We start from the raw sequence: 24489 nt of genomic DNA on the forward strand, positions 1-24489 counted from the left end.
AATGAATCAGGATGAATTCAAGAGGTTGTTTTAGGGGGTGAAACCTATCAAAAAGCTTTTGAAACCAGTGTTTGGAATTGTTCGGAGTATGATCTTTCTCATAGAACCATTGATTTTAAAGAAAAAAATTTATTTCACTGGAAAAAAATTTTTTTTAATTAAAGCAAGTCATCCAGGCAAGGCTTTTGGTGCATTGGGTGGTTTCAACCCTCAGAAATGAGTAAGAAAACATCCTAATGGGTTCAAAATCCAGTGTTTGAGATCGTTCAGAGTATGATCTTTAACATCCAAGTCCTAGATTTGATGAAAAAAATTTTTTTCTATCCAAAAAAAGCTCTTAAAGCTCAGTCAATCATTTAGGAATTAATTCACCAAAAGTTGGTTTATTTTAATGGTTTAAATAATTAAATATTAGTTTAAATAAATTTTTTATGAATAAATAAGTGATGCTATCATAAAGATCATACTCTGGGCGTTTGCAAGCTCTAGCTATAAAGCTCCAAGTTCACAAAATATTGTCTATAAATATGGGATTAGAATAGTTGGATAAATTTTTCTAGTTATCAACATGTTTCCTACCGTTTAGTTATTTTTTTTTTATTTATGTATATATGTACGTTTACGAGTATTTCCTTGGTCACCCCCACCCTCATGAGCACCTACCCGCATTCAAGACAACGACCCGTTACGCCTCGATCGAATGTGAACCCGCGATGCAAACACAACCGACGCGGTAAACTCGTCGTCATTCGACTGCCTACTTTTTTCTGTTTCATTCCACGAGAATTCACGAAAATTCACCCACCCATTACAAATAATTGCCTTTAGAAAGAAAAAGAATCTTCCTAATATAAAAGTACTCGTCATTAGGACAAACTTGACAATAGTTTTTAAACTTTTGCAATTTTTTTTTAGGTTTATAAAATAATTAAAATTAGACTAAAACAATACAGTTTTTTAATCACATAAAGTTATTTATAACAAAATTACAATAACTTCCTAATAGCAAGTCAATAATAGCTGAAAAAATTCTGTGCTGGTTAATTTTTTTTTATTGTTATTGAAGATTGCTAGAGAAAATAAAGGATTTATCTGATGTCTTTATTAAAGTTGAATAATTAAAGAAATTAAATTCCTTTGCTAGGAGTGTCCAGTGGTGTCGTTATAATTCTAACGTCATTTCCTAGCACGTGGTACAGGTGTTAAAGTAAATTATGCAGAACATAAAATGTAATGCTTTATGTTTCTATAAAAAAGGAGTGATAATTGTCATTTTTTACGGTTTAAGTAGGCTTAAAACTGTTGAGAATATTTTTAAAAGGACTGATCAAATCAAAAGCTTCAGAATAAAATAAAAATAATTTTTTATTTAAAAACAAAAAAATTTTTTTTATCTCAAAAGAAGGTTCAAAATAATCTCAAAGTAATTTTTGTGAGTAAATAAACACTAGAGGTAGATGTAAAGTATGATATAATTGCGAATAAAGAGAGTTAAATGTCGTAAAATCTAACTCAGCGTATAATATGGTAGTTGAGGAGCGTACATAGTGAGAGAGGGAGTACGAGTTAGAGGCTGTTTAAACACAAGAATGAAGGGGTGGGCAATCAGGAGTGTTTGCCGCTCTACGAGTGAGCGAGCGCGGATCAAAGGATAATGGGGTGGGCTGATAGTCCTGATTTGATTGTTGCCGCAGCTATTGTCCGGAAACTGCAGCAGCAGCTTCCATTGTGCTCTTCTTCGCCTCGTTTTAACTCGTCCTCCCATGACACATACCATCACACAGTGCAGATCATATATCAGTCAAATGTATGCTCATCAGATATATAAATATTACGCACTGAGGTTCATTACTATTTCAAGTATTTATTTATTTTTTACAAAGCAAAACAAATTATATTTCACATCAAACAAATAACAAATTCTCTGTAAATAAAAATATTTACAATTATTTATTTTTTATTCTGGGCTTAACTTAAAATCTTTACCTTACTTTAGTAGCAGTAAAAGGCATTAAAAATAATACTCAATAAATTAATTAACGTTTAAAAAATTTTTTCATTTAATTTTTGATAAATTAAAGATTATTTTAAAGATAAAAATCAAACCTAAAGCTTTAATTCGCGGTCACTGAATCATCTTTATACGGGCCTAAACTCCTAATAAGGAAACACGAAAAAGGGAATAGGTGTACTTAAAAAAGGAATAAAAAAAAATTACACAATAAAATGTCAAGAAAAAATGTGTTTTTTTTTTATTGTCAATAGGTTTAGCTTATGAGGATTAAATGCTCCCCTATATGTAGAGATCCTTATTCGATTTCCAAGTGAGACACGAAAAAAAATGACTTCACACGAGATAGAAAAGAAAAAATGATTTTTCAAATATTTATTATCACATCTTTGGTGGATCTTGGAAGGGTTTTAGGAGTCTTGTATGATCTTTCAGGATCAATTGAGGTCAATTTAAATGTCTACCCCTATTATACTGTAGCAGTAATTGGGGGACAATAGAGTGAAAGGTTGAAAAATTAAAGAAAGGATATATTTATAATAATCATAACAATAATAACAAATAAATATTATTAATAATAATTATCTTAACATTAATCTTTATTTTAAAATTTAATTTTATCAATTATTATTAGATATAATAATATTAATATTGTTATTGTTATTAATTATTATCCTGATTTTTCAAACTATTGGCGCGTAATAGCTATTGAAAATAATCAATTACTATTCACAACTGTATAAAGAGCCATTCGAATGATTGAACAGCGAAAGATAATGTCACATTCAGACTCGTTTCTGTCATATTTCTGATAATAATTTGTAGAAAGAAATTTTACGTCCATTGTTTTATTTTTAAATGAAAAACAATTCTATTAATAGCCAACAGATAAAATATCCAATCTTTAACAATATTTTAATTTCATTATTATTATTAATTTATTTCAGTTCATTTGTTTATGAAATTTTTTTTTTGTTCAGGTAATCATTTTGAGTTATTACCATTGCAGTAGTTTCCAAGGGGTGAATTTTTTTTTAAAAAATCGAAATTTATATCACTTACGCGTGTCATTTCGACATCCTCGAGGATCTTCTCTGCAGGGTGTCTTTATTATGATTGAAAAGATAAATGATTTAATACGACAATGACTCTTTTATCAGTCCCATTTCATACATTAAAAACCGGAAATTAATTTTTTTTGATGAAAAAAAAATTAATTGTTAATTAATAATTTTTTTTATGATAGTGGGAGATGGGGTTTGTTGGAAAATGTTAAGAGTATGAAGCAGGAATAGATTTTAGTCGGTTTTATAAGTTTAAAGGATTAGATGAATGTGTGTATAAAAGGATTAAAGGATAAAATTTTTGACGTAGGGGGTTAGCTGGTACAGTGCCAGGACCAAGAGAAAAGTTAGCATCAGTCCCAATGCCTTTATGGGCTAGGGTGACACCCTATATGTTTGAACACATTTGTTGATAACCCTGTAATGCTCAAACTATCAAATTACATGTTTCACATGTCCTACAAATCAGTATCTCTCAAATTAAGACGTACCTTTTACTAATTCCCATATGATGATATTTGCAAGCATATAACTCGACTTGAAATCATCAAAAATGACTTCAAAACTAGTGTTTGAAATCGCCCAGAGTATGATCTTTATGATAGCATCACTTATTTATTTATAAAAAATTTATTTAAATTAATATTTAATTATTTAAACCACTAAAATAAACCAACTTTTGGTGAATTAATTCCTAAATGATTGACTGAGCTTTAAGAGCTTTTTTTGGGTAGAAAAAAATTTTTTTCATCAAATCTAGAAATTGGATGTTAAAGATCATACTCTGAACGATCTCAAACACTGGTTTTTGAACCCATTAGGCTGTTTTCTTACTCATTTCTGAGGGTTGAAACCACCCAATGCACCAAAAGCCTTGCCTGGATGACTTGCTTTAATTAAAAAAATTTTTTTCCGGTGAAATAAATTTTTTTCTTTAAAATCAATGATTCTATGAGAAAGATCATACTCCGAGCAATTCCAAACACTGGTTATAAAAGGGTTTGGTGTAATTAGTTTGTACGTAATAATGAGTTAAAGTATCGTGGGAAGTAGGTATTGATGTATGTAATAAGTATCTCCAAACTTTGTGGTATCGAAGACACTTTTCCAAAGCACTCATGGGAAAATAATGGATTAATCGATGTCACATATATGTGGGCGGTTTGACGTCCCAATAAGACACATAATGTGACCGATCAGCTTACTATAACGATACTTGTTTTATTGTGTATTATTTTCGACAATTCTTCACGCATTATACGATTTATCTTTATACCTTGGGGTTCACACGGAGTCAATGCGACAAGTATCTATTGAAAAACAAAATTATTATCTATTTACCTTTCTATTGTGAACACGAATATTAATAAAAATCGTCTTCTAGGTCTAATAAATTATCTTAAGTAGAATAAAATAGATCAAAACTACCAAGAAAGTATTAAAGAGCACAGTTTATTTTAGTTTTTGTCAATAAAAAAATTTAATTTTCATAATTATTAGAACATTTAGATGGTTGAAGAATAATACTTTTTTGCCTCTAAATCAAATCCTATAGCAGCTGAATGAGTGGAAAACATCCCCCATATGTTAAACTCTCATCTAGAGTTACTCTAACGTTCAATAACTTGCAGAGAGTGATCATATAATAATGGATTTTTATTGGAATGTATGTTTGGATGTCGATCATCCTGACGGGACAATAACAATCAACATGTCCTGATGAATATCCTGGGTATCAATTTAAACCTGGTTCTATTTTAGAGTTCTACTAGAGAAGAAATTGCATTCCTGTATCTCCTTTGAAACCCATCCTTAAAGAAAAACAATGAACAAATTTTTCACCAATAAATTGTTCGACAGGGTTTAGAGTAAGCTAAAAGGGTTAGTTTTAAATGCGTGTACGTTTGAAAGCGTGACAGTAAACAAGGAATATGCTTAGAGCATTTAGAGAGAGAGGTCAAAGTCTAATGTGTTATCTTAGTATCAGCGTTTAACGACGTGATGCGTGACCGTGATGGCCACCTGGTGGTTGTGTAGTACCACGTGTCTGGGTCACGTGTCTGCATGAAAAATTCCCCAATTGTCATTTGAGCTACGTGCCAGTGCAGATAAATTACTCATTCTATTTTTAGTTACTGCAATCTTTAGCTGAAATCAACTACCAATTTAACGTGGGATGGTTTGAATACAGAGAGTTTTGATAGAAGGAACTTTCTTTTGCAATAATAAAACCATCTGATGGTCAAAGCTAGCCGAACCATCATCAGACCTATTTTCCAGGTTCCAAGATAATTCCTAAACTAAACTTTAAGAGCTTTTTCAAAGCAGAAATGAATTTTTATCATCAAAATCAAGACTAGGATGTTAAAGATCACACTCTTAGCTATTCCAAACACTGACTTTGGAGACATCTAGCTTGATTTTTCTGTTATTTAAAAAATATTTTAGTAACAATCACTGAGATTTCACTTTTCTCAATTGATTAAGGAATTTTTCCCATGAATCTGAAGCTATAAGTGGCTATGGGAGTGAGGTTTGTTGTTTGGCAAAAAGTATGGGGGTACGTTTATAGTTGGAGACCCCATGTGGAGCCAAGCAATATGCTACACGTCCACTAGAGTTCTATAAACAGCTCCCATGTACTTGAAAAAGTACATTCTAATTCCAATGTGATTTTTTTTTCGTAAATTGGCATCAATTAAAAGTATTCTAGTATATTCTCTAAATGATGTTATTCAGTAAAAATTATTTCAACTACTTTGACATTGTTAAATATTTTTTATTGATCATAGAAAGGTTCCATTGATGATGGATCCAGTGATAAAATTAATTAAACCATTTAGCAATCAGTAAGATCAAATTAACAAAGTGTAGAATCTTGGAATAATCTAGGGAGTCTACACACAGTGTTCATGCAAATGTCACGTTAATATACACACGACATAACGTAAAGTGCCTTTGTAATATGTCCTTTGTGTGGCCACTCTGAAGTTAGAGACAATACTGCACTGAATTGAGGACTTGAAGGGCTGTGTTTATGACGTCGACTGATAAACAGATCTCGTCATTTGGCCAACTTGACTCTGTGCTTCTGAATCATCTTCAATAAAAACCTTCTAAAAGCCAAAAAGTCTCCAAATTTATCATCATCTCCATTTCTTTCATTTAATTAAGTTGACTTGCGATTGATATTCCTTCAAAGTCTTCAATAAATGTGGGAGATATTTTTTTTTAGGATTCTAAAGTTCTTGGTATCTTCCCACACCAATCAGCAAGACTCTACAACACCCCTCCATGATGATCAACAGGGAGCTCTATCTTCCCTTTTACTAGGGTGTCCACTGTTAAAAGCCCTTTTAATTCTACTCAATAGTGTGTTTAGAGACGACATTGGAAGAATTAAAGATACCTAGAAGGCTTTGATGCTCTGCTGGACACTAGATGTTTCCAAATAAATCCACATGCACTGAAAATATTCCATGGATCTGCTTTGGCACTCTAGACATTTAATTGGTTATGATGATGATCTTTGGCGTCTAACCATCAAATTTCATGTAGGAATATTTTTGGAGCAATGAAAGCCACAAATTGGAACAAAACGTCTGTCCAATGATATAAAACGGTGATAAATAATGCAGTAACAGGAATAAATGAGTGTCGGTATGAGGATGAAAAGTAGTAAGGATGAATCAGAAATTTGCATGGATAATTGGAGCGATTACGGTGATATGTGAGTTCATGCAACTGGTGTTATTAAACCCCCCTGACTTGCTGCTGCCCCTACATGATCATATAAACACATGCTCATCATCAGTTCGATTGTGTAGCATTTTAACGAATAAATAAATTAATACAGGAATATTTCTTTTTGTGATGATGAATTTTTGATAAGGATGATATGGGTGTTTAAAATGATAGAAAGAATTAGACTGATTAGATGGAGAATAAATTTTATTAAAATAAGAGAAGTAATTTTTTTTTTGATCGGGTGTTGAATGTTTTAAGTGGGGTATAAATTGGGTGAAGTTATTTGACAGCAGATGGGGGTGAATGGGACAATATGGCTGTCAATTAAATGCAATATCATGATTAATTTATGAGATAGAAACTATCAAATGGTTTGCAAAAGGGTGGATTTGAATATTGATTGGAATTTTATTTATTTTTTGCTGTATTTAGGAAAATTAATGTGAGAATTTGGTAAAATTATTGCCTGTTTAAAAATGGGTCTGTGTTAGAAATTGTTATTAAAATAACAATAAAGTTATTTATAACAATATTTTATTGATATTTATATATATATAACTTCCTAATGGCAAGTTAATAATTATAAAGAATATTTGTTGAAATTTAATGGATTAAATAAATAAAGCAATTCTTTGAAAAATGATGAATATCTAAAGCTAAGAATAATAAAGATTGAATGAAAAACACCTGAAAGTACCACACACATCGTAAGTAATTTAAGACTCTAGACATGCCAGTGTACAAAAGAATCTCGTAGCCCTTTTCAAGTCTTACTTGCTGCTCCATACTTCAGATCATCTTTCTATTGATGCAATTTTCGTCGCTTTAGGCCCTTTTGAATTTAAGTTCCTGTGATGTTAGACATTTTTTCACGCCAATTTGTTGATAACAATATTACAAATTATTTGTTCATCCTAAAAAATGATGTTGAATGAGAGAGAAAAAAATGTTTAATGGTTAATTGTAATAAATAATGAAACATAAAACAATGAGATATAGATAGAAAAATCATTAGAAAACATTAATCGATGTCTCAGTGGCTGGTTTATGAGAGCAGGTGAACTACAGTTTACAACGATAATGTCTGAAACAAATACATGACGATTATAACATACGGGTTGATTATCTTCATGGACTTTCCACAGTATTACTATTATTGTTGTTATTATTATTGTCATTTTTATCTTAAAAACCTACTATTTTACCAATACTCATTAAATTATATCTTGTTATTATCGTTTGTCACGTGCCACGATATTTGTAGATCCAAACAAAAATATTCTCTTCATTATAAAATATATTATCTTTTTTTATTTAATTGCATCAATAATTTTTTATATAGCACAGTATGTAAATGTTAATGAATATCCAAAAAAAAAAAAATTATGATAATTTGTAAAAACTCAGAACTTAGCTTTTATCGAATTTGTACAAGATGTAGAACGACTGCGCATCTCCTACGCGCAGCTTACTTTTCTAATGAAAAAAATCATTCCTAAATTATTTTTTTTTGGAGTAAATAGTTTTTAGAGTAAACAAGAGAGATTAAAAACTTAAATTTTGAATAAAATATGGTAATATGTGAAATAAAAGCATTCAGATGCACAGTAGTTTAAATACCAGATCAACATGTTAGGTTTTCAACACTGGCCCATTAGCTCAGTTGGTTAGAGCGTCGTGCTAATAACGCGAAGGTCGCGGGTTCGATCCCCTCATGGGCCATTTCTTTTGATTTTTTGAATCACTTTTTTTTTTTTTTTTTCTAAAAATTTATTGTTAAAAGCCATTCTTATTGATTAAAAAAAATTTTGAAGTAAAACTTTTTATGGAACACCACACTGGTTTTGAGATTGAGTGTCAGCTCGTCGAGCTAACAGAATCACAAACGCCTGGTACAGAAATAAAATTTTTAATACTTACTTACAATAATTTATATATAAATTATTACTAAATATTATAAACAAAATTATTGACTAATAATTAATTTGCATTCTAAATATCTAGAATAGTTGCCATAAACTGTTATAAAATAATTTGTGCATTTAAAACATTTCTACTGATATGACCTTTTTATTAAAATATAATTTATGATATATCTAGTAGAGAATATTTTAAATTTTCTTCTATTTATAAACTGGCACGTGCTCCGAAATTAATTGAAAACTTGATTCATGATTTTTAATCGTCGCAATATGCTTGAAAATAAATTCGATTCGGTTCATTGTGTATAGTCATCATCAATAGTTGGTCCAGTTGAATTTGGACTACACTTAACTTCATTAATAGTGGAGAGGATTGCGTTCCACATGGGATCAAAATGACTACCTAATGACTAGACCTGATGACATAAAAATGATTAGTTACGATTGGATTCATCAGCAAAAAAAGTTGATTCCATTTAATAAAAATCAATTACTATCAGTCACGTCAATAATTTTGATACAAAAATAAATATATTATTTATATTACTCAGCCGGTAATAAAAAATGTAAATGATCTGACATGTTAGTTGCATTTAATGCATTTGGGAGAGTGATTAAAAAAAATTAAAATGTCAGAGTTGATGATGGATGAAAAGAGAGAAGAAAGTGAAGGGCAGGAGGCGGTGGAGAGATTGCCACGTGACCCTTGAACACGTGGTATTTAATGTTTATATGATTATAATAGATTAAAAGTATTCTTACGTCTGTTGATTTGCAATTTATTTGTAATAAATATTTTAATAAATTTGAGTAAGAAGATAAGAACAAGAGTGATTTTAAAGTATAAAGTAGTTGATTGATAAGAAAAAAATAAATTGATAAATAAAGATAGTTTTAAATAGCCAATGATTCTTATTTCAAAATTCATTCACGCTTTTGAATCACTTGTAAAAATTTTATCAATCAACATGATCGATTTTATGCGACCTTGATAACCAGTTTAATCTGGTAGTGGAAGATTATCAGCAGGAGCATTTTAAATGAGTTATATTTAGATTGATTTATTTAAATTCCATCGTTTATGCAAAATAAAATTTTTCTAGGGACGAAACTTCTTAGGGACAATAATTAATAAAATTATTTTAATGGAAAAAATTTTTTGGAGCAATAATGAAACAATTTTATTCATAAAAAAAAACTAGATAACAATTTTAAAATCCCTAGAATTTATTGTTAAAATAATAAAGTATAAATAAATAATTAAACAGACTGATATTTAAACTAAAGACAACAGATTCTGATTACGGGACATCTTGTTCCTGTCTTGTCGGTATTTAGCGGGTATTGAGTTACACACAATAAAGCGTTATTGTGGGGTATCCGTTTACTATGGTTAGAGGGTACAAACGTGCGCGTGCCAAAAATGAAAAAACCGCAAAACGGCGTGGTCCTATTGTCCGCTCTATCCCTACTCACTCACATAGTCATCATCACATAGAACCATGTCTGACACAAGTTCTAACAAAGCCCTTGTATTTACTGGGCAGCGCATCCCAGTCTCTATATAAAATAATATAATGTATGAGCTCGTCACGCCGACGCTTCTTCTTCTGTCCTATAAATAAGTTCGATTGCTCTTTTGCTCGCTGTTATTTCTATTCATCATCCATTACCTTCATCATGTTTCTAAACGACATATTAGTATTAAATCATTTTTTGAATTCTAAATCATTGTCTCTCTGTTGGAACATTATTTTTAATATAAATATGAGTTTATTTAATTAATTTATTTATTATGCTTGGGCTGAGTGTAGAGTTTTATGTAATAAATGTACTGGACATTAACGTTGTCTCTTTAAAACATCTGTCGTGTCGGTAAACCACGAGAATTTCATAAATAATTTACAGTTAAGATCGAAATCATTTGTATAAAGTACTCAGAAGTTTTGTATATTAATGATTTACTTGAATTATTAACGTAAACATTAATATTCATTGTGTAATTAAACCTATGATTGAAATTTTGCGAACGTCATCTTACTACTTTAAATGCTCACATCTTGCTGGCTATTATGAATAAATCCTTATTGGTCAGCAGTTTAAAAAATAAAACAACTTTTATCTAAAAAACCAAGATAATTTATGCAATAAGAATTGAATAATATTTTTCTTCATTCATTAATAAATATTTATAATAAATTTTTTGATTGTTTCAGTGTAAAAGTAAGTGATGGAAAAGCACTGGTTGATGCTGAAGAAGCCGCAAGCTGCAGGTGTGAGTCCCAGTGAGGTAAGTCTAGTCTCCTTGTATCTTTCGCATTTGGGCCTTGTGTATGCCTTGTGTGATTATGTTGTGCATGTGAAACACGCTGTCGTGCTTGGACACTATGCGGGCTCATTAACGGCACGAGCCAAGGCGCGTGCGCGAGTAAACTTCTTTATCATTATCTATTGACTATACAACACACAAATAAAAATATGTCCGATAAAAACTCTACTGGTTATCTCTCGAAAACTCTGTACATTTCAATCACTCGCTTTCCCTTGTAACGATTTATTTCATTATTACGGTATTCGGTTTTCATGCTAAAGAGAGATTTCGTCATGATGTTGGGGGAAGAAGAGCAAAGAGGGGCACAAAAGGTGACTGAAATGATAAAAGGAGGTTACACAGGGGAGAGGACAGAGTATGTAGATTTTAATGCTTTCTATTTAAGAACCATTCTACTCGTTTAGCAGACATTCATCGGTTTCACACCCCCTAGGGTGATGGGCCCTTGACCCTTCTAGATGTCTAGATTGTGAATTTATTTACTTCCTAGAATATTTATTTTTTATTTTCATTATGAACAATATTTTCTCTCTTGTTGGTCATTAATTAAATGGAGCAGTAAAATGTTTGATTGATTTTTGATAATTGTTCTAATTGATCCAACACATTATTTAAAATTGTAGTTTGGAAAAAAAATTAATTGCTAGGATTATTTATATATTTATTAATAGATAGATAAATTTTTAACTGATTCATAATTAGTTAGAAAGAGATGAATAAAAAAATTTATATCGACTTGAATTATTCGGATTAAATGTCGTGTTCAATGCCATTAAAATCCCACTTAAACTGGTGCCTTCATTTAGCCAAATGGTGCGATATATCGAGACTAATTTCGTCATTAAGGACCCCTGCGAAAAAAAAATTTAATACCGTGACCGAAGACACGTGATTACAACTGACGCGTTTATGCAGTATCTGTCATTGATATTTTTGGCGACGATTAAAAATAATGAATCATTTTAGAAAAAAATCTTTAAAAAATTTTCTAGTCATTCCTAGTCAACTATTCCATTGGCGCCACGTGCTAGGATTATTTATTAATCATTATTTATGTATAATCCACACAAAAAAAAAAATTTGAAAGCGTAAAATAACTCTAAAAATAAATAAATAATTAAAGAAAAGGTGAGACAAATAAATCTAAAAGAAAAGGTGTTTTAAATGTTATCGTTTAAGATCGTAGGAGGTCTGGTGGAAGAGTCAGAATGACCTCTCAAAAACCCATAAGCTTCCGAGAGTCAAGGAATCGAACGAGAAAAAAAGTTTTAAGAATCAAGCATTTATTTTTGTTTTTCATGGAGCTAGGGTGTGAGGTATTGTTACTGGTATTAGAGAGGTACATTAATATTACAATATCAAGGAATGTCATCTTGTTAGTTGGGACAAGAGTGTGCATCTCTCTTGTCGATTGGATCGATAAAAATATCAACATCTGCATCAGTTTCTTACTAGGTGGTAGTGCCGATCGAACCATTAAATTAGACAAAGTCTTTTTTAAATGACAATAAAGCTTAGAGTGTGGCGCTTTTTACCTCGTTTGTTCTTAGAAGTAGCTTATTTGAATCCCATAAAATTGGAAAAAAACAAATTATTTAAAAGGTTTGATTTTTTTTTGTCTATCGAAGATCCCCTCATGCCTATCTATGGGTCGAAAGGCTAGGTCTAAGAAGAAGAACGTAGGCTATGATCGAATAAACTTAGGTATCCGAGCGAAAAGAAACATGAAAGTCTTATCAATAGTACTGATTGAAGGACTAGCAGAAATTGGGATTTTGAATAAAACAACAACATTGAAGGCAACAAGGACGAAGATAGAATAGGAGTATTGGAGCTGGCTTATAGAAATAACTGCTGTCTGGTCACTCATCTTACAGGCATGACAGCAATCACAATTGTGATTTAAATGGACTTTCTAGAAGTACCTGAAATATATAAAAAATCAGTAGATAGATATAATAGACAAGTTTGGTCTAGACGGAGAAAAGGAACAAATTGTAAAATATAAAAAATAACTTAAGAACTACTATTAATGAAGCATAGTCCTGGTTACAAGTTTTCGATTACATGTTGAATTTGTTGGTAAAATAATAATAATATATTAAATAGAAATAAGTTTGATATTGGAAAGAGTCTGATTTATATTAGAATCTCGTGGAATCGAGACATTTTTTGGTGGTCGACTTACTAAATACTTTTTGAAAACGATTCCCTGTTGGCCATCAAAAGGAATTGGTTATTTTTTCTTCGATGATGATTATTATTATTATTATTTCCACACAATTGTCAAGTCGGTCAACTTGATTTTCGAGAAATATCGATAGTCACTCTTATAACATGAAAAAAAAATGAAAAAATAAAATATAATAAATAAGAAAAAAATGAGTCATACACAATGTCAAACGACAGGTTCAGTATGACAATAAAAAAATCCTAGAGTGGGGAAAATAGATGAATAAGGACGAGAGAAAAAAACTGATCTTTACAATTGTAAAAAATTCACACGATCTTTTGGAGATTTTTTTTTCTTTTCTTATTCTTAAGCACCTGACTTTATTTCTATTTATTAATATTATTTATTTACGTAATTTTTTTTTATTTAAAAAAAGAAATGATTTTGAAAATCAAATTGAAAGGATTATAAATTAAATGTCGAACTTGATTGGAGTAAAGGTAATATATGATGAAATTTTCAGACTTGTAATTATAAGATGCCAGGTGAGAGTCTAGAAAAGAATAAAAATCATGAAGCACAGACACGCGCATAAAATATTATCGATCTCACTTGTACTACTACGCCAGCCTCTTAGAAGTCGTTTTTTTTTTTTGTTTTATTTTCCTCAGCATGTGTCGTGTGGTCTCTAGGAAAAATGTCGCAGCTGCAGATAACCATCATTTGCTACTCATATTGACGGTTACTAATAAAATTAATTTTTCTTACCAACTATTACCTGAATTATTATTAGTTTTTTCTTCTGCTATTACTATTATATTTATTCTGATGACTGCAATCTGAGGTATGCAGCCAGCCATCGCCCGAAGGCCTTCAGCCTCGTAAATTACAAAATATTTTGTGTATTATGTATTAATAAGTAATAACAAAAAAAAAAAAAATAAGTAAATAAAAAATTTAGAGTAGAAAGGAAGGAGTAGTGAGAATTGCAATATGCACTATGCCTTGGTATTACTATTATTTACTTCATTATTTTCAATTTTCAAGTTTAACCAAAAATTTGATATTTTAAATTTTTTTTAAAACAATAATTTTTATTTTAATTTTAAAAAGTTTGGAAAATATTTTATATCAAAACGTACACTGACTGATTCCGATTTTATTGAATAATGTGTCATCGATCACGATCATGCTTGAAAATTTTCGTCCTTTTATTCCTTTGTCCTAGAATCTTTCGCTTGATCAAGTGCAGTGATACTTATTCCATCGAAATGTTGAAAAGAGTTGACAGAATCAATGATCGATCGTATAAATAAATTTTTTTTTAATAATAATCAACATTGAACTCCAAGTCGGTGACCTCTAAGCTGATATTTAATGTAAAGATATCAATATTCTTATTCAAGAAAATTATTCACGTGTATTTTTTAACTTCTTTGTTGAATTCAATTGAAAGGCATAAACGAAAATAAAATAAAAATGATTTTTATTCAATTGAAGAGCGTTTATTTAAATTTGGGTAGTAGCGATATAGATTAATGTGAGATGACCAAAATCCTGAGAAATAAAAATATCAATATACAATTTTTTTTTTCGTTTAAACAGTGAAAGATCGTTTTTGTGTATATAATCGTAGGTGATTGATCACTAATTTTGTACCTGGCGAGATTCAAACGTAGATCAACTTGATGCATCTCAAGAGTATAAAATAAAGCAAAAAAAAATCATGGGTAGAAAAGATTGAAACGATGAAAAGAAATTGGAATAAAAGAAAATTTTTTCAATTGTGATATGAAGAGATCAGGAAAAAGAAGTGACAATAATATCTTATGATACTTTTTTAACTTCTGGAGTTACTACAAATTCAAGTGATTATAATGTTAAACACAATAATCGAATTACTTAAATTTACATTTGTTATAAACAATTGAAAATGTTTTAATTGATCGAGTAATCATTACTATGAATGTATTCGATAAATATCGATGAAATATTGTTATAAATAACTTTATGTGATTAAACAATTGTATATTGTTTATAAAAATTTATTGATTTTATTGATTTGCAAAAATTATCAATGATTTATTTTGAGATAATATTTAATGCATGGAAAAGAATATATTGATTAAACTTTCTGTAATTGATTTCCTGTTACTAATGAATTTTCAATCATGATCAGTGTATATACTTTTGCGAAACGAGACTTCATAAGTAATTATCATCATTTGATAAATTTGTTATACTTGTAAGTAAGCGTGGGCTTGTCGAGGACATCAAGAACAAGATCATGAGACTTGTTTATAAACCATTTTAAATAAATTTATTTAAAAAAATTTGTATGAATACTGACGTTGGTAGAAGAATAATTATCCATAATATATTGACAATATTTATACTTACTTTTCGATTATTTTAATATATTTTTATAGAATTTTAATAAAGTTGTTACAATAAATTGTCAATTCATCTTAAAAACGATCTTTTATCAATTTCAAAAATAAATTAATTATTTTTTTCTATAACTGGATAATGTCTTTAAAAGGAAATATTCTTGTTGAGAATATATATCGTATATATCCTTGTAAGTTTAACATTATAAGAAAAGAAATTTCCTTTTAAGGACGTGGAATTTTTTTGAGTGAAAGATTAATGTCAAGTGTCAAACATCAAGTCAATAGAGATGAAAAATATTGAGATGTTTTCAAGTAGGAATAAATACCTTGTCCATCAGAGTCTATCAATTGGTCAACTAGAGTACACTACACCATCATTTATATCTCTTAAATGACAATGACACAAGTCTTAAGCAATAAATCCTGGAAAATTTCAATTTAAGTGACAAAAAAAAAAAATTCAATAAATAAAAAGGACATAAAAAATGTTTAATTATGACATCTCATGAGAATATTTTTTGTGCTATTGAAATCGGTAGAAAATAAATAATATTTTTAATAGAACAATTATTTGAATAAATAAAGTTTGAATGAGATGTATTTTTAGGTGATAAAAAAAAGTAATTAGTAAGTATTTATAAAAATAATTAAAAGGATTAAGTATTCTGCAATCCAGGATTCAATCGAAAAGAACCGGTATCACCAGACCGATTTTAGAGACTTTATGCGACCGGATACATCTTTTACACAGTAGTGATTTTATTCTGATAACACTTTGATCCAACCGACCTTCGTAACTTCCGTTATTAATACTTTCAAGTGATATAGATCATCATATATTTACCGATCTCCTTATCTGGCATACGTTTCGGATTTTTTAGAAGGTTATACTGAATATAGAGCACTTGGTACACTTAAGAAAAAGTCATTAAAAAAATTTCAACGATTATTTTATGGAAAAAGATAATTTTATTCAGTCATTTTTCGGTATGAAATGAGCTGTTAATGTTTGGTCATCAAATTGAATGTTTGATGAATATAAATCGGTTGGTAATCGGGTTAAAAATGGTGTAGAGATTTTAAAAAATATTTTAGAATAATTTTTTTTCACTCATCATGTTGGATTTTTTAAAATTAATTTTTTAAAATAATTGTAGTTTTAAAAAAAAGATAATTAAAGTTTAAAAAAAATATATTTATTATAAATTGACTTTAATTAAACTGATTTCATTTTTATCGATCACTATTCTTGTTGAATCGATTTTTTTCCATGTACCTTTGCAAAAAAGAAACAATAAAAAGTAAGCCAAGGTCCAGAATGTGAAGCCAATTTCCTGTAATCACAGTAATTAGATGAAAATGTGTTGTTGATTATAAATAAGATACAAAATCGATTGGGAAAAAATATTAAACATAAATAAAAATTAAAATAAATCAATAGAAAATATATATTTATACTGAAATTAGCATAAATAATTTGAAGTTTATGGAAATGATTATTGTACTGGTTTTTTCACCTGAATGAGTTTTACTTACTTTCGCTCCTTTTTCATCTCATCATCATCTCCTTCTTCTTGAAGCAAAAACCATTCTTTTTGCTCCTTTTTACTTCAACGTCCTCGCTCCTCGTAAATCGTGAACGTGTGATTTACGATTTTCTTCTCTCGTTCGTTTTCTCTTTGGTTTCCTTCCGCCATCGCGTGTACACACAAGATATATATACAAATTGTTATTACTTTGAAAAATATTTGCTTGCTACATCACCTACTTAACGATCTCCAGATAAGACGATTGATTTTGATAATAATTCCCTTAAAAAAAATATCTAAATAAATTCGTTAAAAATTAACTTCATTTATTCATTTTTTGTTTAAATAATAAATTTAACACGAAATTTGTTATTCAAATAATTTTTTACACCCAGAAAAAAAATTAATAATAATATTTACCCTGCAGGGACAAAGTATAATTTACTCTAATTAAGTTTAAAGTTAATTTAAAAAAAATGAAAATAAAATTCTAGTAATTTAGTGAGTCTTTTGCATTCTTTCTTATCTCAATGACTTCATACTCTAACATTGACACCGCGACTTAAGCTAAGGATTAACAGTGAGGGATGAAGAGCTATCGTTCGAGGTCTAAGGATCATCGTTAAGCTCGATAAGAACCAGACTTAATGTTGATGAAGCTCGATGACCTTGATAAATCGAAATTACCATTTACCATTAAAAAAAAAAAAAAATTTTTTTACACTTCAATATCACCAAAGAACAATTTTCTATTCCTTCTTTTCTCTTTTCTTAAGAAAAAAAATATTTTTTTTAATAAACAAATTTTTTTTTTGTGATTTAAAGAAGTAACTGCATTGAAAAAACATATTGGCTAAAAGTTATGATAATAATAAGTAGATTTGAATGAGGGAGACATTATTATCCCGTTCCCGTTATGACACACTCATATCAAGTAGCGAATCTTGAGAGTTGAAGCTCTCCTGCTGTGCATTTGTGAACTTTCTATTCAACTAGGGTTTACTACAGACTAAAGATACTTGAAAGCTATTGTTAAATGCCGCACTTACTCTCTTTCTCTCTCTCTCTGTAGCTCCCAAATACTATCATTTATAATTTTTATAAAATATTGTAAAGTAATAACTCGAGGTTGAAATGCTTCTTTTATTTCAGCTTAATCCATTTGTTACTTATTTTTTTAAATCTATTTAAGAAATTTACACACTTTAGAGCCTTTATTAATTTTTTCCTCAAAGTAATAATTATTTATTTAAAATATAAAGCTGTAAAAAAATAGTTGTTGATGTTAAAGATGTCGTAGATTTGATAAGGATTGATTGTTATCCATTAAAATTAGAGCACTCAACACCCTCGCCAAAGATGCTTGTATGAAGATTGTTATTTCACAGCTCGCCAATTGGTCAGGTTCATCTTAGCGAGATAATTCCTTCACCGATAACTAGTATAGCTTCCTCAGTGGACTTACTCCACCCAGGGGCGATAAATTACAAGGATCGAGTAGTGGCCACGTCTGGCGTCCTTGCTGTCGATACTTATCATCTATATACTACTCTACTTTACTTTTATCCTTTCATGTTCCTTCTCAAACATACATCCAATCTTAGTTTTCTTCTTTGCCCCCCACCATCACCACCACCATATAACTTTTTATCAATTCGTTAAAATTTTTCATGCACCTCCGAGTGCATTAGAAAAATTTAAAATGAGTTTATTAGTCTTTACAAGTCTTAAGAATAATTTGAAGTAATTAAAATCTGTAAGCTGAGCCCTTTCAAGTCCTAGCATATTGAAGCTATGTGTGAAGTAATAATTTAAAATACATATAGGAGTATTTCTCGCGTCTCTTTTGCATTTAAGACACCCCAAGGATCTGTAACATAAAGGAAAAGGGGATAGTATTACATTGTGCAACAAGTATACATTTAAAAAACAGTCTTAAGAATACTCGAGGCTTCAAATAGCCCGTATATAAGCGTATTTAAGCGAGTGAATCTCATCCATACACAAACTATACTGTGTATCGTTCAAGATCCATCAAATTTTCTATATGTGAGGATCAAAAAAATTTCTTATGTCGGTTATGGGGTTATTTAAAGTATTTTATACGGATTAATATGGACAAATTTATTGTGGGATATTTTATAGAAGAAATGAAAAATGACATTTGTCGAGGAATATTTTTTTTATTCATTCCCGGATTTGGAAATATTAGTTTTATTATGCCAATAAGCTTAATACCTTTTTACCCGTATTTGCTAAATTTTTCCACTTGCTCGGATAAATTCAATTCAGATTTTTTTTTCAATGAATTTAATGAAATATGAACTGGAGATATTTGACACTACGATTAGGTAATTTTTTTTTACAAAATTATTATACATTCATGTGAATTATCATTTTTAAATTTACCATGAATAGATATTGCTTTGAAGAATAAAAAAAATCTTAGAGCATTTCAATTTTTAATAGCTTTAATTATTTGTTTATTAATTTAATTTTTATTAACTCCATTTTTATTAGCTTCAGGCTCTAAAATTATTTATAAATAAATTTTTTATTTATCTCAAATTATAAAATAATTATTTGTTTTTTCAAAGTTAGTACTTTCTATTCAAAAAAAAGTATATTTATCATTTGTTTATAAAAAAAAAATGAGATCACTCTTAACTTGAACAGAATTGATCCAATCTCCAATGCACTGCAACAAAAGATCAAGATAATATCAAAATCGCTCAAACAGTAGGTGACCAAAGACGTTATACTAAATTTCCTCACAATTAGTCAAGCAGTATAATAACTTAAAGATCAATGAAATAAATAAAAAAAATTCTCCTGGAGATTTTGAATGATTTTTAGCTATGAAACATGTATTGCTTATCTATGCCGTTTTGGTGAAAACAATCTCATAGGAACTGAACTTTCGATAATAGTGGCATTTATCGAGTGTGCTTGAGAAACACCGCAATTTTTCGAGGGTTTCATTGTATTTATTGTAGCAACCGCTGTGTTCACACACTTGAAGAGCTTACATGCACATTTATGTCAGGATTTGAAATAGGATGGCCACTCGACTCTTTCAGCCTCTCGACTGCGGGATTGTGAGACTTGGGAAAATATTTTTTCTTGTAAAAACGTTACATAAGATTGATAACTCACTTTAAATAGTCACAAAAAATTTTTTCATCTAAAAAATAAAGTCAAATTAAGTTAAACAATGAAATCATTTTTTTAAGACATTTATTAATAAAAAACAATTGTCATTGTTTATTGTAATTTTTTTTTTGCTTGCCTAGAGACATTCTTATTGTTCCGTTAGTCGAATTGAATGAAAAGGATGAGTGTAGGTCAGTTAGACCAGCCTGACTGGTTCAATCAGGATACGAGTTGTAATAATTGAACCGTAACCAAAAACCTGTTGATAAACGTGGCTATTTTTTCGCTCGAGGAATTTTTTTTTCATTAAACTCGGTGTTCTATTGCAAAGATCACACTTTTGGCGATTCTAAACACTGGTCATAAAGCCATTTCCAATCATTACTTTTCTCTGCAAAAATTTCTGAAGATGAGTCTTCATACCCCAGACTTGCTTATATCAACATCACAGTCAATTGAAAGCTCTTTTGTCACAGCAACTTGGAATTTTTTATCCACCAAGTGAATAGTGATATCTCAGACTACAATTTGATTGTAAGCAACCTATCAAACTCGTGAAAAAGAACCTTTTTTAAACTGGTTTTAAAATAATAACCTGAAAGTAAGAATAAGAGAGTACATAAATTATCTCTATAAGTAATATCATCATGTCTAAAATAAAAAAATGGTCCAAACCGGATTAAAGATGATTATACTCCACAATTACATACACGCCATGACATGAAATCCATTGGAAGTCTCATTATTTATTTACCAAAGTCGTGATATTAAATTCAACCGTCATCTTTATACCTTATTATGCACTCAATATTTATTAAATTATATATCGCATAAAGTTATAAAATAAAATGGGTTTGTTTAAATCAATGTCACTCTAAGCTGTTGGATTTTATTATGACTTTATTTGTCGCCAAGTGTTGACCATAGGCAACGGAAGTGATTCAATGGAAAAAGATAACAGGCTTTATAGAAGTTGGAGCATTATATTATTTTTTTTTTAAACAAAAATACGTTAGTTAATGCTTTTACATGCAGCTGCAACTTGGATATTTTTCTAGCAGGTACAACCGCGAATTTTTTCAAATTCTTCATTACCAACTGCGGCAGATGGACTTTAAGGACGAGTTTCTTAACGCTCAACGTCGCATGCTTCGTTTCCTTTACGTTGTCTCATTAAACTACAAACTAAAAGAGACCTTCAGTCTGTCACTGATAAAAATGTTTTACATTTACTAGTAATTTCATGATCAATTATCAAGAATCTACTCTACACATCAATGAGAAAAAAACTAGAAGCCTGCATCAAGTAAATGTAGGTTCAAATTCAGCCAATGATTATTTGATGATGATAAAATGAAGCAAAAGTCAAGCAAGTTTAATAGACTCCTAGTCCAAGTCTAGTTACTCAGCTGATTCTAAAATGTGTAAATAATTGACTTAAAATTAAGCCTCTTCATTTACCCTAGATGACATTCAGAAAGCTATTGATGAACCTAGCTAGGGGATTCATTGGATTATGTAACAGTTATAACTCTGAATAGTGGGTGTGATTTAGTATCCTAGGATTTCCATATTCGACCATGAAAATGTTATTGAAAGGGTTTAGATGATTTGATATTCATTGGTTGCTTTTATGTATAAATTGAAAAACCCAGTTCCCTTTTGTGTCAAATGGGATAGATGTTAAGTGAATGGATGACAGAGGCATCAGTCAAGCGTTGGAGCTTTACAAATTGCAGCTTGGCACGTGATTTCTGCCAGGTGTTGCTTACTTTCTCTGAACAAAATTATTTATTTATTAATATTATTACTGGTAGACTATTTTTAACCAATAAGATTTATTTACAAACTTTTAATTATGATGGGAAAGTAATGACAAATATTTTTTTACAGACTTCAAATAAGATAAAACGAGTGGAAGTACCAGTTGTTAATAGATCCGAGCTTAGGTGAATGTTTGAATAAATAGATTATTATTAATTATTACTTCAAATAGTTTTTTTTTTACTTTTTATTAATATTTTATTTTCATGATTGTTCTTAAAAAAATAAAGAAATCAGTTGATAAAAAATATTGAAAAGACTGTTCTGGATATAATCCAGCAAATCAATCAGAATAAAATTCCTGAGATTTCATATTTAAATAAATCAGTCCTAGAAATGAATGATATTTACATGAGTGAAGACGATTCAGACAAAGAAAATGATAATAATTGCAATGAAGTGGAGTTAATAAAAAGTAAGAAAGAAAATCGTCAAATAAGTTTTGCTCTGGAAAGAGGAAGAACAAAGATGGTTCGACTGATGATAGTTTTATCCAAAGCCTACAAGCTTTTGTTAACAAATAAAACCCAAACAAAACGATCTTTATTCTATGAATTGAAAGCTGGTGATGCTAAGGAATTATTCATCAATGAGTTGGTTGTAGATCGAATTATTTCTGATGCTGCTAATTTATTTAGTTGTGCTACTTGGGATTTAGGTGACTATGTTTCTTAAGGAAAATAATTTTTTTATTTTGTCTTAACATTAAAAATAACTCTTGCATTCTTCTTATCGATATTCAGGCTTCGTAGCAACAGCAAAAGGTCTAATTTTTGGTGATCTTCAACTTCAGTTCGAAAATGGTTGCAAAATAGATTGCTCTCGAAGCAATGAGACTCTAGTTCCACCAATAAGTTGTGCTAACAATGGTCAAATAGTTGCCATTGAATCTACAGCTGAAGCTATTGTCGTCGTCGAGAAGGAGGCCATCTTCCACAGATTGCTAACAGAGAGTGGTTTAAAAAATTTGTCCATCATTTTGATCACTGGCAAAGGGTATCCTGACAGAGCTACTAGAATTTTTTTGAAGCTTCTAGAGCAACACCTTAAGCTGCCTGTTTTTATTCTAGTCGATGGTGATCCTCATGGCTTTGAAATCATGTGTTCCTATAAGTAAGTTCATCTAGAGTCGTAGAAAAAATTTATCTGCTGTAAAAATGTGTATTTTAATGAATGATGATTTCTAGGTATGGATCTAAAAATGTGTTGTGGGAAAGAGGTGACTTAATTTGCCCCCAGATTGAGTGGATTGGAGTGTATCCATCTGAAATGGTGAATATGTGTCTGCCCATGATTCCTTTGAGTAATAATGATCAGAATAAATTGAAGAGTTTGGGTAAAAGAGGGTATCTTTCAGCTCAAGAACGTAAAGAGCTGGAGATCATGATGATGGGGAAGACAGAAATCGAAGCTTTGGCTTGTATTAGTCCATCTTTTCTGACGTTGTCTTATATTCCAACAAAAATTAATAATTATAAAATTCGTCATCATAAAACTGTTAACAAAAAAGCTAACTAATTGTAATGGACATAGACATGTTGATTTAAAAAATATATGTTTTTATTAACAAATAATATTAAATATTTGAGAATTTTGTAATTATTGATGTTATTGAGAAGAAATAAACCAAGAATAAGGCTATTAACCATCCAGTCTTTCATACCTAGCTTGCTGGATACAGTCTGTTGTTCCTTCTAGATCAATAAAAGGTGGTATTTTTCGATAAGTACCAAGACAAATAATACTACTATCTGATCGTCTTCTCTCAAGCTTTTTTTGTTTTCTTTGAGAATTAAAACATGTCATTGATAATGAATTAGTTAATGTTTTCGACCTTGTGGCATAAGGATGATTAGAACGTCTAGACAAAATAAAAGACTCATCTCTATTTATTTAATAACAAGATAATTATATTTTGTCTAACCTTGAATTATTTATTTCACTAGAAGATTTTAATTTTTCCTTGCTGTTTGATTGCCGGCAAAAATCATTGGATTTTCTTTTTTTTCTTTTTCGTTGGTGTTTTGCCATTTTCAATGTAATATCAAGTTTACATTCAGGTGAAAACAATTATTTCAATCGATGTACCATTTTCTTGAAAAAAACAAATCATAAATTAATATTTATCTTGAATATGCACTCTATTGTTTTGGAAAAATTGACAACAGAACTTTATCATGCCGACAGAAGTATGTTTACATTTTATCGACGGTCGATAAATATGTCGACTACGTTGGTAACTTTACCATCAGAATTTGTTAACTGCAGGCGATAAAATAAATGATTATCGACGAATCGTGATTATCATGAGGGGACTATTTGAATTGGAAAAAATGTATAG

The 24489-nt window shown here is 29.9% G+C and overlaps 1 protein-coding gene and 1 non-coding gene across 2 annotated transcripts in view; both read left to right on the forward strand.

Moving 5' to 3' along the window:
* The window catches only part of LOC118063760 (meiotic recombination protein SPO11), a 29282-nt gene extending 5616 nt beyond the window's left edge, over nucleotides 1–23666 (forward strand). The window contains exons 2-6 of the mRNA XM_035077913.1: nucleotides 10961–11034; nucleotides 22218–22273; nucleotides 22379–22806; nucleotides 22892–23261; nucleotides 23336–23666. Coding sequence (XP_034933804.1) covers nucleotides 10975–11034; nucleotides 22218–22273; nucleotides 22379–22806; nucleotides 22892–23261; nucleotides 23336–23666 — 1245 coding nt within the window. The 5' untranslated portion in view covers nucleotides 10961–10974. The remainder of the gene's footprint in view (nucleotides 1–10960; nucleotides 11035–22217; nucleotides 22274–22378; nucleotides 22807–22891; nucleotides 23262–23335) is intronic.
* On the forward strand, nucleotides 8471–8544 carry TRNAI-AAU (transfer RNA isoleucine (anticodon AAU)). The gene has a single exon. It is a non-coding gene; the product is annotated as a tRNA-Ile (tRNA).
* Nucleotides 23667–24489: the final 823 nt, after the last annotated feature.

The sequence above is a fragment of the Chelonus insularis genome, unplaced genomic scaffold (genome assembly GCF_013357705.1).
Source record: "Chelonus insularis isolate UGA/USDA-ARS -01 unplaced genomic scaffold, ASM1335770v1 contig_146_pilon, whole genome shotgun sequence".
Taxonomy (NCBI): domain Eukaryota; kingdom Metazoa; phylum Arthropoda; class Insecta; order Hymenoptera; family Braconidae; genus Chelonus; species Chelonus insularis.